Raw genomic sequence first — 13,031 nt, 5'->3', positions numbered from 1 at the left:
GGATCCAGCGACAGCGTGTCCCCACATCCATCAGATCGGGCTTCCATAGCTGTGTGACCTCAGGCAAGTCATGTGGCCTCTCTGAGCCTCCACGACTCCCATCTACTTTATTTAATAATGGGGAAAAATACTCGACTTGAGTGTCGGACTAGTTTGCAGGCCTTAAGTTCAGTCGATGTGTGTGCCTTTGTGAGGAGTCTGGGAGGACCCAGCCCTGCTCTGGGGAAGGAGCTTGGACTAAGTGGCTGGTGGCTCCTCAGGAAAGGCCATTGGTGTTCATGGCCTACCCACCTGGACTTCCCTTTAGCAGTGATGCGTTCTCCCTGCAAAGTATCCAGGGAAAAATTCCACACACCTCTTCTCTCAGAGGGGTGTGTGTGTGTGTATGAGTGTGTGTTAGATGGCTAGCTCCCTTCTCCCAAGCGTGAGACAGGTGCCTGTCAGGGCCACTCCACTTATCCTTCCTGTGACATACTTGTGTCCCCTGTCATTTTCTTGCCTCTAAATCCCCCTTTCAATGTTGGAAGAATTGGATCTACTCACAGCTCCTGCTTCAGAACCTTGAGGTCTAGAACTCCGAGCGTAGCATGCCGGGTCAGCATTGGCCTTGAGCATAGCATGCCGGGTCAGCATTGGCCTGGTACAGCCTTTCGGTAGCACTGGTTAGATGGGGTGCTCAGATCCTAATGGACCCCATTTCCAGCGCCTCCCTCTTAAGATCCTTGGCAGCTGCCCGCAGCCATCCCAGCTCACTTCTATGGAGGCTTTATACCCTTTTCTGACCTCTGACCTCTGTCTCTAGGCCATCTGGCCTTGGGAGGAGCCAAGCGTGACAGTGCTGCCTTTCAGTGGACTGCAGCCCCAGGCCTGTGGCTGTGGGTCCCTATAGGTCAGAAGTCATGGCTGCGGTCACCTGGGTAGGCATTTGCTTGGTATTTGACATTTGAAATAAGGCTGGATTTTTTTTTTTTTTATGTCCATTGATGTCCATGTGCCTCTGTGCTATCCAGTACCGTTTGGTTCCTTCCAGGGGAAGCTGTGTACTGGAGTAGGGAAATTTCTAGAAGCCAGTCAGCATCAACCTAAAGGAACCACTAATATAGGAGTGTCTCTGTTCAGAGTGAATGGAGCTTCGGTCAGGACTGTAGGAGGTGAAGGCCTAGGCCTGCAGCAAAGAAATTCAGACAGATTTTCTTGTCATGTCTAAAAGTCAGAACATCAAAAGATTTTTTTATAAGGTTTTATTTTGAGGTGTGTGAGTGTGTGTGTGTGTGTGTGTGTGTGTGTGGGTGTGTGGGTGTGTGTGTGTGTAGGTTTATGAGCATCAAGTGTGGGTACCCATAGAGGCCAGAAGAGGGCATCAGTCTGGAATTGGAGTTACAGGTAATTGTGAGTAGCTGGATAGGGGTGGTAGGATTTGAACCCTGGTCCTCTTGCAAGAGGACCTGCTCTTAACAGCTTGGATACTTGACATCAAAGTTTGAGGCAAAGCCAAGCTACCCTGAGCTTTTTCTGTTTTTGCTTTTTCAAAACAGGGCTCCTCTGTGTAGCCCTGGCTGTCCTGGAACTCACTCTGTAGACCAGGCTGGCCTTGAACTCAGAGACCTGCCTGCCTCTGCCTCCTGAGTGCTGAGATTAAAGGTGTGGCAGCTCACCCTGAACATTCAAAGTCCTTGTCCTTAACTTGTTCTCAGGTCACCTTCAGTGACTTCCAGAAAGTTCTCTGGGCAGGGGGAGGGGCTGTTGAGAGTTTAAGAGGTTAGGCCTTTTTCTAAAAGGCAAGTGGTATCCAGTAGAAGCTGTAGCACCCAGCGCTGGGGAAGGCCATACCATCACTCACATTCCTGAGAGGACTGCCCCCAACTGTGTTCTGTGAAAGACAGTAACCATTTCTAGTTAAAGGGCCCTGGATTAAGTTTCTTGTGGGTTCCATTCAGGTAACTAAAGCCCCAAGATCATTCCTACATGACAGATGTGGGCCATATGCTTTTCCAGTAACAGGGCTCAGCCTGCCACCCCACTGTGACATCCTCTGGGGCCACCTCACTCTCTTCCACCATAGGGCCTTGTACCCTGCTATTCCCTCTACCTGTAATTCTGCTTCCTCTGGGAGGCCCTCTCTGACTGACTGGCAGAACTGCCTCTGAATTTTCCTGCTGGTGGTACCTTTGTTGAGCCCTGGCCTGTCTTAGGTGATGGAGCGCCCCTTCCCATGGGTGGTTCTCAGGGCGGGTCAGCAGCTTGCACCTCTGTCTTAGTCTTGCACACCTGGAGGTCAGAGGACTTGGCCAGCCTTCAGAGGAGGACGCACCGCTAGGGGCTGCTCTGAGGCTGGGGTCCCTCCCTCTCTTCAGCAGACATGGGGTAGATGGCCTGGCAGAGGTCACTTGTCTCCTTGGCTATCTATACGCCATCTTGACATCTCTGTAAGCAACCTGCAGGTGTCTGGGCCTCCGTGTCCAGATCGATGCAAGGCTGGAGGCAGGTGGTGGATGGGTTTACCCTTCAGCCCCTGCCAGGAAAGCAGGCAGAGTGGGAACCATGTGTTCTGCTCTGGCGATCTAGTGAGACAGGGTGGGCAGAACCCTGTCTCTGGGTGAGACCTTTTAGAGCAGTGGTTCTCAATCTGTGGGTCTCGACCCCCTCCCTTGTGGGAGGTCGAACAACCTTCTCCCCCAACACACACACACACACACACACACACACACACACACACACACACACACACACACACAGGGATTGCCTAAGACCATCGGAAGACACGGGTATTTATATTATTATGGCTCATAAAAGTAGCAAAATTATGCTTATGAAGTAGCGACAAAAAGTATTTTATGATTGGAAGTTACCATGAGGGACATCCCTACAACAGTAGGTGTTGGGGGCTACTGGAAGTACCCCCGCTCCGCTCCGCTCCCCTCCCCACTTTTGGGCAGACTGGGGGGATTAAACACATAAGAGGTGGGAGGAGAGAATGCCAGCTACACGTCAGGTATCCTTCATTCCCCACGCTCAAGTGGCCCCAGGCTTCCCTGTTCAGACAAATTCCCTGGAGCAAAAGGAGGGGAGACCTGGTGACCCCTAGGGCAGATCTTGACCCCGGGTTCTTGGGTCATTTGGTCCGCATTGTAAATATCCCCTCCCACCACCCCATCCCCCCAGGTCGTTGAAGGTGCTTTTCTTGCAGGCCAGGTGAGGGTCGCTGCAACCTGCACTGGCCCGGCCGATGGCTGAGAGTCCTTGTTGAGGTGGCTGCGGACCCAAGTCAGCACCACCGGGGGTGGGGGGCAGTGGCTTCTGCAGGCTGGATGGAGCCTTTGCAGTGCTCACCCTGCCCTGGCCCAGTGGGTGGCCGGGGGCGGGAGCGAGAGGCACGGGCGGAGGAGGGCGGGGAGGGGGCGGCGCCTGGGAAAGGAGGCTCAGCTGGCGGCTGGAGGCTTTTGCTTCGGGAGCGGGTCCCAGCTGGAGCCGCAGGCCGGAGCCTCCTTGTCTCTCCTCTGGCCCAGTGGTGGCGGGAACACGAGCTGCTGGGGCCCGCGCCCAGCGCCCGCCAGTCATGGTGGGTCACCTGCATCTGCAGGGCATGGGGGACACGCGGGAGCAGAGCCGCGACGGCTTGCTGGACAGTCCCGACTCAGGACTGCCCCCCAGTCCCAGTCCTAGCCCTCCCTTCTATGCCCTGTCGCCGGGCACCTTGGACACCCGTGCCACCACTGAAGTTCCAGCGGTAAGACCTGGGGATCTGGCAGTGGGAGGGCCGTGCAGAAGCCATCGTGTTCTCATGCCTTCTGAGGCAGACGGGGAGTTAGTTGCACTGGGCTCACCAGGACCCGCAGGCTGGAGTTTTGGGGTGGGTGCTGGCAGACAGGAATACAGAGTAGTATTCTGATGCCCCAACGTCTACTGACTTACAAGGGGGGGGGGGCTGCTGTGGCTCTCTGTCCGTGGGTCCCGTCGCAGCTGCGGCCTCCTACCTTGTTGACCTCCCAGGGCTGCTAAATGAAGACATTTTTGAAAACACGGCTCCGTCTTGTGGGTGTAGAAGTGGAGTGTCCCCGGAGCTGGGACTCTGGGGGTTGGACACGCTTTGCTCTGGTGATGGGGCAGAGAGAGCATTCTAAAGCAAGGACTGGGGGGCTGGGGATTTAGCTCAGTGGTAGAGCGCTTACCTAGGAAGCGCAAGGCCCTGGGTTCGGTCCCCAGCTCCGGAAAAAAAAAAAAAAAAAAAAAAAAAAAAAAAAAAAAAGCAAGGACTGGCTGAACAGAGCAGAGGTTATACATGAGCCCTGTGGCACGTCCCCAACTCTGTGGCTTGATGGCTTCCGCCGGGCTTGTTAAGGACTCTCCCGCCAAGGTGTGCAGGGCGCCCGCTGTAAGCCTTTGAGGCTCTAAGCAACGTCCAGCCCGCGTTGTCCTCCGGGCATTGACCTGATCCAGGGCACAATTTGGTTGTCAGAACTTTTCTTTAAATCTCCTCAGGTGGCTCAAGCATTGCAGGAAGTTTGAAGCCTGTCTTGAATTGAACCTCTGTGTTGATTTTGGGAGGGTGGGTGGAGCAATCAAGGACTTTAGAAGTTAATATAAGTGTGCAATGCTGTTCTGGGGTGGGGGTGGGGGTGACTTGTAGCCTTAATACTCCTACAGTAGAGGATCTCCTAGTACGGGGGTGGTGGGGGAAGAAATTCCAGAGAATATTTGGGAGGGGGGCCAGGAAGAGGTCGCTCCAGTTCCGTGTGACCCAGAAGCCTCCTTCTGCAAGGCATTCTAGATACTTCCCATGCCAGCCCGAGGTGGGTATGAGAAGAGCAAGCTGGGTTCACTCGTTTCCGGGCTAAGTAGGTGCCAGCCGTGGAGGTATACTGCTGTGGTCTGTGACTTTGTCTGGGCAGGGAAGCCTGGGGCCATACTGAACGACACCTGGTAGATGGTAGATGGCATTTGTCTCATGCTAGGGACAGGTCTCCCGACCTCTGTGTTTAAGTCTGTGAATGTTTGCTAGGCTTTGCTCCCCACGCCCTGGAGGAAGTTGAGGCACAGGGATGGTTAGAAAGTTGTCCAAAAGCTGCCCAGTAGAATAGAACCAGGGAACCCTGGCTCCTGTGTACATTCAAATCTGCCCCTGGTTTTCACTGTGTAGCGAGTTAATGGCCTTTTGATTATTTAAGCAGAAAAATTAAATGCGTAAGGTCCAGGTGCTGCTTGTCATCAAGAGAGGAGGCGGTAGCCATGGCAACCCCGCCCCAGGATTGGGGCCCTGCCCACCTGCCCATCTACCAGTTACTACCCACTCTCCAGGGTCCCCACCTTCTTGAGTTTCATTCCTTCCTTACTCTAAGGTCTAAACTCACACATCCTGTTCCCCGCTGAGGCCCTAACTCTGAGGCCCAGGGGTAGGCAGGGTGACAATTGGCAATCAATTGGTTTGTCTATTGTGTGAGATAAAAGAAGGCTGCCCACATCTGGGGGAGCCAGTTTCAACTGGAAGAAAGCTATAGGAAGGTGGTCAGGTGTCCCCAGGTGTCCTCCCTTAGCACTGTCATACTAGTGGGGAGCTACAGTCACCTTCGCTGTGTGACACAGAGCCAGGAGTGAATGGCCACCCTGTACATAGGTCGACAGTCAGGGAACGACACCTCAGAAAACCAGGGAGTGGATTTGTTGTGGACAGGGCTAAACTGTGTCTCAGTATAAGAGGTTGGAACATGCCAATGTCCTGTGGCAGAACCTAGATGAGAGGAGGCTCTGCTAGGTTAGGTCGAGGCTGGAAACTAATGATTTGTTTCTGGTGTTTTATTTTTAGATGTAGACTTGTGTCTTTTATTTTTTTATAAAAACAGTACCACGAGCTCCCAGGACCCCCTCCAAATTAGAAGCCTCTTTCAGAGATGTAACTGGAAAGTGCTTGTGTGGAGGGCAAAGGGGCTCTGTGTGTGTGTGTGTGTGTGTGTGTGTGTGTGTGTGTGCGCTCGAGGTTTGCCCTCCCACGTGGCCCCAGGAGAGCAAGATGTATTGGCTGGAACGGGGGCTGCTTGCCTGCTACCTTCACCCCAAGAATGCTCAGCCATTCAGGCAGGACTGAGACGAAAGCAGGCTGACCCTGGCTGCTACTCTGGGCTCCCGAGCTGGACTTCTGTGCCAGATGATAAACATCAGGTGGCCCCCACACCCCCATAATTTATCACAGAGCCATGGTGTGTGGGGCAGACTTGGCGGGGAGCCAGGTCCCGCTGGCTGAGAATAGGTCTGTGTCAGAAACGGCTCCTAACACTTGACAAGCAGTTTGGGCATCGCCCCCGCCCCCAGGCACCCCTCCTCTTCTAGTTTTATGGCCCACAGAGGACTACAGGTGGCTTTTGGGATCTGACCTGGGGCAGCTCTCTGGGTATTTGCTTAGACCACAGCCTCCTGTGTGTGTGTGTGGAGGCGGGGCTCACTGTTGAGTGACAGGAGGGAGGTGACAAGAAGCAGAGTGGGTTAGACTCTGCCTCCCTAGGTTCTCCTAGTTAATTCGTAAGAAAACCTTGCTTCAGGACAGGATAGACTATGCTTCTGATGACCCTGGACTATCAGGAGGGGCCACTTCCTCCCCTCAGGTGGGTGCGGACCTGGGCCCTAGACTGAGCAGAGAGGGAAGGGCATGGTGGGTATGATTTCTTTGGGGGCTTTCCGCTGTGTTTTATAAAAAAGGGAGCCAAGGAGATGTTAAATGCAGAAGTATGGTGAGGTGGGAGGGGTGCCTCTGTGGGCCCATGCTGAAGCATCCCTTCCCCCTGAGGTACCAGCCACAGGACGGGAATAGTGTAAAATAGTTTATTTAAGGAATGAGAAGGGAGTAGAGACAGGGAAAGACACACGCTCGTGCACACACAGGGGGAGGGGGAGAGAAGTGGCAGAGAGTAAGAGTTGAGAAAGGAGACAGGGAAAGACAGACACACCATACATACAGAGACAGACAGCCAAACAACCCCTTTATAGTAAGTCAGGCGTTCCAGGCTGTTGCCAGGTAACTTTCTATGAGGGGTGGTGCCTGGAGTCAGGAAGGATGGATGGATAGTGGCTAGATGGATGGACAGACAGTGGATAGGCAGAGGACAAGGCTCAGTAGACCCGTGGCCAGGGTGAAGTATCTATATGGACGCCCGTGGAAGGGAGCCAGTATGTGGGGTGGGTAGAGAAGTCTGTTTGCAGCGGGAGTCAGGAGGCTGCCAGATCTGTCAGGGCCTCCTTCCAGCGGGGTCTCCACGGTCCGGGCCCCGTGGTTAGGGCACCTGCTGGAGCTTCACTGTGAAGAGCAGACAGGCCACACCCTGACAGGTGTCTAGGGACCCCACAAGCAGCCACCTTCTGGGGAAAGGACCCCAGATGGGACCGGTTGGGATGGCTGCCTCGAAGGTGCCACAAACAGTGTGGCTTGGAACAGAGGCCACCCCTCTCATGGGTCTGGAGGCCATATCACCAGAATCGAGGCCTGAGTAGGGATCCTTCCATGACTGGTAAAGACCATTCCTGGCTTCTGGTGGTAATGATGTCTGATGACAAATCTGGACTGTCTTGTGGCAAGGTGTGGATCTTGGTGGGAGCCCTTGGCTATGGCGTGCTGAGATGCTGTGGCAATATCTTCTGTCATTTTCATCCAACTCTGTTCTTAATGTCCCTGTTCCTAAGGACACTAGTCAGTCAGTGAGACCACATGACTGTTCCGGTCACAGCAGGGGGTTTGGGATATCAGTACCACTAGTCTTTCTAGCTTGCTGTGTGTGGGAACCCATCGTGGTGGCCTCTCCCTCTGTGCCTTTCTGTGGTCCTTTCCTAGGTCTCCGCCACTGCCAGTAACAGCCCCTGCCTCCCGCAGGAAGGACAGGGATTTGTGTTGTGGCCCCTCCTTGCTTCACTTCCTCCTGGGCTCAGGTTAGACTTAGCCCAAGTCTATCGCAGGAATTCCTGGTCACAAGCATATTCGACATGCGGCTAAGGACAGTCAGGGCCTAATTCCAGCCCTTGGGAAGGTGAGACAGGAAGATTGCTGGGAGTTCTGGGCCAGCCTGGTCTAGAGTGAGAGACTCCATTTAAAACAAACCAGAAGCTGCCAAGGGTGTCTTTGACCCCTTGCAAAGTCTCCATGTAGCATTGAGCATTGATGGAGGTGGGAGGGCAAGAGTCCCTCCAGCAGCAGCCCGTGGGGCCATTCCCCTCCTTCACAGATAGGGCTTACTGGATTAAGGATTTCCATGGGTTATGGCACTATTTTGGTCCCATGGCTGTACCCGCTGTGACTTGGTTCAGCTAGGCTAGACCACCACCAGGTAGGGCCGTCTCTGTGTGGTACCTCGATCTTGGCCATACTGCGTTATCACTCCCTGTGGCTTTGGGTTTTCCCAGGGTGCCAAGCCCTGTGTCACCATATCTCTAGCCAGCCAGCAGTATTTACCACCACCGGGATGAGCAGTCAGTGGCTCATTATGTTCAGAACCTCGGCCCTTTGCCCTGGTCCCCACCTCACCCCTATCTGACAAGCAGTTAGTCACTGCCCATGACTTTCTGCACTCAGGAAAAGGCAAGGCTGGGGTCAGGGCAGGGCCAGCTTGGGAGGGGGGGTCCATTATGATTGGTAGGTGCCCTCAGACCTTTCTTCCCCTCTATCCTGATGTCCCAGAGCTGCAAGGGGACAATGAAATCCCCTGGGAACTGGCCATCCAACCCCTCAGCCCCACTGTGGGTCCCATTGCGGTTGGCACACTTCAGGTCACGTTGCAACTGGAGGTCTCAGGGTTGAGCTTATGTGTATATGCATACCGTGTACACAGTCCGGTACCCACAGGGACCAGCAGGGGGCATCAGTCCCCTGCAACCTGAGTCGTGCGTGTGCAAGCCACCACGGGGATGCTGGGGACTGAACCTGGGTCCTCAGCAAAGCAGTAAGTGTTCTTAACCACTGAACCATCCTGCCACAGCCCCGCGGAGAATCTCCTTAGATGAAAACAGGGCTCCTGAACCCTGAGTGGCCACCCGTCTGGGATCTCCAGTGCCCTAGGGAGGCCCAGCAAGGCAGATGTTGTGATGTGAAGACTCCATTGTAGTCAGAGCCTGGGCTTTGTGTCTCCTGGGTGATAGTCACCCCCCCCCCCATAGTCACTATGGAACTGTATCCCAACCTCTGGGTGGGGGCACTGTTTCTTACCCACTGCAGTTGAGCTTTTCCTGTGGGCTCTGCAGGCTGTAGGGTGAGACTTTCTCAAAATAACCCTCAGTCAGGGTTTTGACTGCAGAAATCTCCCATAGGGAGTAGCTAGTGACTGCCACCCACTTCCCTTGGCATCTATGTCCAGTCAGTCGCCCTGCCCTGGGCCTTAGCCCAGTGGATACCTGGGCTCTGTCCTATCTCTTGGGGCCTGCAGCCTCTCTGTGGGCGGCTGAACTGTTTTTCCAGCAGAGCCCTTTGAAGAGCTGGCTCCTTCCACTTGAACTGCGCTTTGTCTGACTGGCAGAGTCCTACGGGACTTCTGGCTGGAATGGGGCTACCGCAGGTTGGTCAAGGCCCAGGAAGCAGCCTCAAGAGTGTTGGGTTCCCTTTTTTACCTGTCAGTCTGTCTTAAGGTTCTCATGTAGCCCAGGATAGCCATGAACTTTCTATACAGCTGAAGATGCTCTTGAATTCTGATTCTCCTGATTGTACCTGCTGGGATTGCAACCCCCCCCCACTTCATTTATGGGGTTCTGGGAGTAGAGGCCTCATGCATGGTAGGCAGGCATTCTAATGCCCATGAGCCTTCCCCTCCAATTCCGGATGAACCAGAGGGCCAGTGGCCTGGGGATATGCATCCAAATGCCTACGTCTAAAGCTTTAGTCCGTGTTCACACCTTTTCTCCTCCAAGGCCACATGGGACCTAGTGCTATACCCAGGTACAGTAGCAAATCAGCAGACTTACCTTGTGCATTTGGGGGGACACCAAGCTGCAAACAGTCTCTCTAGTATTATTTCCATAAGCACTTCATCTGGGAGCTTGGTGGCATGGACCAGTGCTGATGTCTCTCGCTCCTGAGGCTGCATGGGGTCCCATGGGAGACAGGTGCCTCCCCCTGACTCAGGCACTATACATTAATCTCACTTAGGGTGCTGGTATGTGAAGACAGCCATGCCCCTCCCTCCTGGGGTCGTGCACAGGCCTATGGGTATGCCTGCCTGTCCCTCCCCCCATTCTCAGAACTGTGGGTAGCAGACAAATTGAGGTCCCCTGCCCTCTGTCATTTCTCCTCCTAGGCCACTTCCCTCTTCCCAAATCCCCCAGCCCTGGAGATGAGGTCCCGGCTGCTGCCTGTGTTCTTTGGGGAGAGCATCGAGGTGGACCCAGAACCCGCACACGAAATCCGGTAAGGAGGCCTTGAGCAAGGTGGGCGGGGCTTAGCTGGGAGCATCCTGCAGAGCTGGGTGCAGGATGTGGGACGGGGCCCACCTAGCTGGCGGGAGGCGGGGCCGTGTCCAGACAGCCAGATTGGCCCTCAACAACTCTCACCCCCTCCCTGGTGCTGGTCCTCTGGAGGGTACCCACTGCTTGGTATCAAACCAGAAACCATGCAAGCGGCACTTATGTCACTGATTGGTCCCTCTGAGGGGGGATCACCTACCAGGAGGGGCCGTGGGGACTTTTAGTAGGTTTTCTGATGGTCAGACTATTGGGAGTACTTACTCTGCTCTCTCACACGGCCTTTGACATTGCTGGCCCCTGAATACTGATACGCTCCAACGCCACACATATTCCTCTATGGTCACAATCCAAAGCCACCACCCTAATAAAACTATCGTCCCGATCCCCCCCCCCCCCCCGGGGCCTAGCAAGCGCTCTACCACTGAGCTAAATCCCCGGAGCTGAGGACTGAACCCAGGACCTAGCAAGTGCTCTACCACTAAGCTAAATCCCCAACCCCCGTCCTAATTCTTTTATGTATTTTTCCACTACTTTAGGGTCCAGCTGTCCAGGTTGCTTGTCACTCTTTAGTCTCCCAGCTGGGATTCTGACCCATCACCTTTGACCCCTTCAGTCAAGGTCAAGGGGGGAGGGGTTCTGTGTAAGGCTAGCCACTGAGGGCGGCAGGCAACTCACCCCCTTTGTTACTGTCCTCCCCAGCTGCAACTCCGAGGTCACCTACGCCTCAGAGAGATACTTCCGCGACAAGATCTTCTACGCTCCGGTGCCCACGGTCACAGCCTACAGCGAGACCATAGTAGCGGCGCCCAACTGTACTTGGAGGAGCTACCGCAGTCAGCTGACCCTGGAGCCTCGCCCTCGGGCCCTGCGCTTCGGAAGCACCGCCATCATCTTCCCCAAACTGGCCCGAAGCTCCTTCCGCACCACGCTGCACTGTAGCCTAGGCCAGCCGCGGCACTGGTACTCCTCCAGCCTGCAGCTGCGACGGTGTGGGGATCCCGCACCCAGTTCTGGCTGCCCCGATGTACTCTGAGGCGCCCAGTGGCAGAGGAGGAGCCGAGTGTGGGAGGGAGTCAGGAAAGAGGGTCAGGCGACCCCACAGGTTAGGCTGGCTGTGCCCGAGCCTAGAGGATTCTGTGAATGAATCTTTCATTAGTCTTTACAGACTTGATGGCCTTAGGGGCAGGGCCCAGCATGTCCTGGTGTGCCCTCGAGGCAAAGACAGCCCTATGTACCACAGGACACAGGGCACTCAGCCATGGTCTGGTTCCCAGCGTCATTCTTGGAGAGGCTTGTTTCAAAATAGGCCACTCAGAAGTGCTCTCCCCGGCTGAGAACTGCAGGTATGGAGGCTGAACTAGCTTACCTTGAACGGAGATGGGGCTACCCAGAACACATCCGTTGTCTGCTGTGCAGGGCACGTGTCCCCACAAGACACATTCCAGACTAGCTTAGAACTCTTGAGCCTCAAAGCTTTCGGGCAGGTGCCCAGGGAGGCTTCAAAGCTAATGACGGGACATTGCCAATAACTGCCTATGGCTGACTCTGGACTTGAGCCTACGGCAGGGCTCAGAACCCCAAGAGAAACTGCCTGCTTTTTCTTGGCTTCCTGTTCTTGCCTAGGATGGATCCTACAGCTATACCAGTTTTCGGCTCTTGCCCACAACCTGGTCCTGTCCCTGGTTAAAATGAGTCTCCGAGTCCACTTAGAGATGGAGACGTCCCTTTGCCTCAACTGGAAACCTGCCTACTGCCTCTGTGGTGGCCCAGAGGGAAGGGACACACTTTGTGGGGCAAATGGACTGATTTCTATCAATCTAGTAGCTTACCCCAAGTGCCCTCCTGGTTGAAGAACAGCTTAAGAAATTAGTGAATCATCCTAATAAACTGTACGCACACAGCCAGGATGCCCTGTTTCTGAGATGCCCCCGGGGCCGGGGGAGGGAAACCGGATATGCTTGTACCCTCTTTTCTTCCCACCTGACATTAGTATCTGAGGGAGCCTTTCTTCTTTGCTCTTGGGGGATAGGGAGGAACTAGAGATGGATTCTCTATGCCAGCCTCCGTCTCTCACCCCAAGAGCCTCACATGTGCTAGGTAAGGACCCTATCACCAATTATAGTCATAAACCACAACTGTCTCCCATGCTGAGGGCTCTTACCTGTTTGAGAATATAGGGTCCCCAGGCTGTCAACTACAATGTGTGGAGCTTGGGGAAACCCCAAAAGGAAGGAACAAAGACAGGGGCTTACAAAGCACAATCCCCCAAGTATACCCCTTAGCAGCTCGCCTGTCCTGTGCTCAGCCAGGGGACCAAGAGATCGGGAAAATGAGGTGCTAGGTCTGAGCGGATCCAGTCCCTGAGGTGCTAGGTCTGAGCGGATCCAGTCCCAGCCCTTGGGTGCTCCCCACCTTAAGGTCATGTTCCCAGCTGCCCTGCCCTAGGGTGCTTTGTATTAAATGACCTTTCACCTGGCCCTCCAGTACCAGGCAGGAAGACCCTGTAGTGTCCCCAGGGTGCCCTCTGCCTCCAGGGTAGTAAGGCTGACAACCAGAAGGCGCCCAGTGCCGGTGGCAGTAGGCCCCCTTTTTTATCTTTGAGACAG

The 13,031-nt window shown here is 54.7% G+C and overlaps 1 protein-coding gene across 3 annotated transcripts in view; it reads left to right on the top strand.

The window, feature by feature from the left end:
* Positions 1–12,329, top strand: part of Rflna (refilin A) — a 28,731-nt gene extending 16,402 nt beyond the window's left edge. Inside the window, exons 1-3 of one of the 3 annotated variants that reach the window (NM_001109547.2) lie at positions 3,437–3,727; positions 10,260–10,369; positions 11,125–12,329. In NM_001109547.2, coding sequence (NP_001103017.1) covers positions 3,557–3,727; positions 10,260–10,369; positions 11,125–11,458 — 615 coding nt within the window. In that variant the 5' untranslated portion in view covers positions 3,437–3,556 and the 3' untranslated portion in view covers positions 11,459–12,329. Of the gene's footprint in view, positions 1–3,436; positions 3,728–4,678; positions 6,594–10,259; positions 10,370–11,124 lie in introns of those variants that run through there. The other 2 variants (XM_063271672.1, XM_063271671.1) reach the window with 2 other exon arrangements.
* The last annotated feature ends 702 nt before the right edge of the window (positions 12,330–13,031 follow it).

This window comes from Rattus norvegicus, chromosome 12 (assembly GCF_036323735.1).
Source record: "Rattus norvegicus strain BN/NHsdMcwi chromosome 12, GRCr8, whole genome shotgun sequence".
Classification (NCBI taxonomy): Eukaryota; Metazoa; Chordata; class Mammalia; order Rodentia; family Muridae; genus Rattus; species Rattus norvegicus.
The sequence above is the reverse complement of the archived record's forward strand: the minus strand, read 5'-3'. Positions and strand labels throughout refer to the sequence as shown.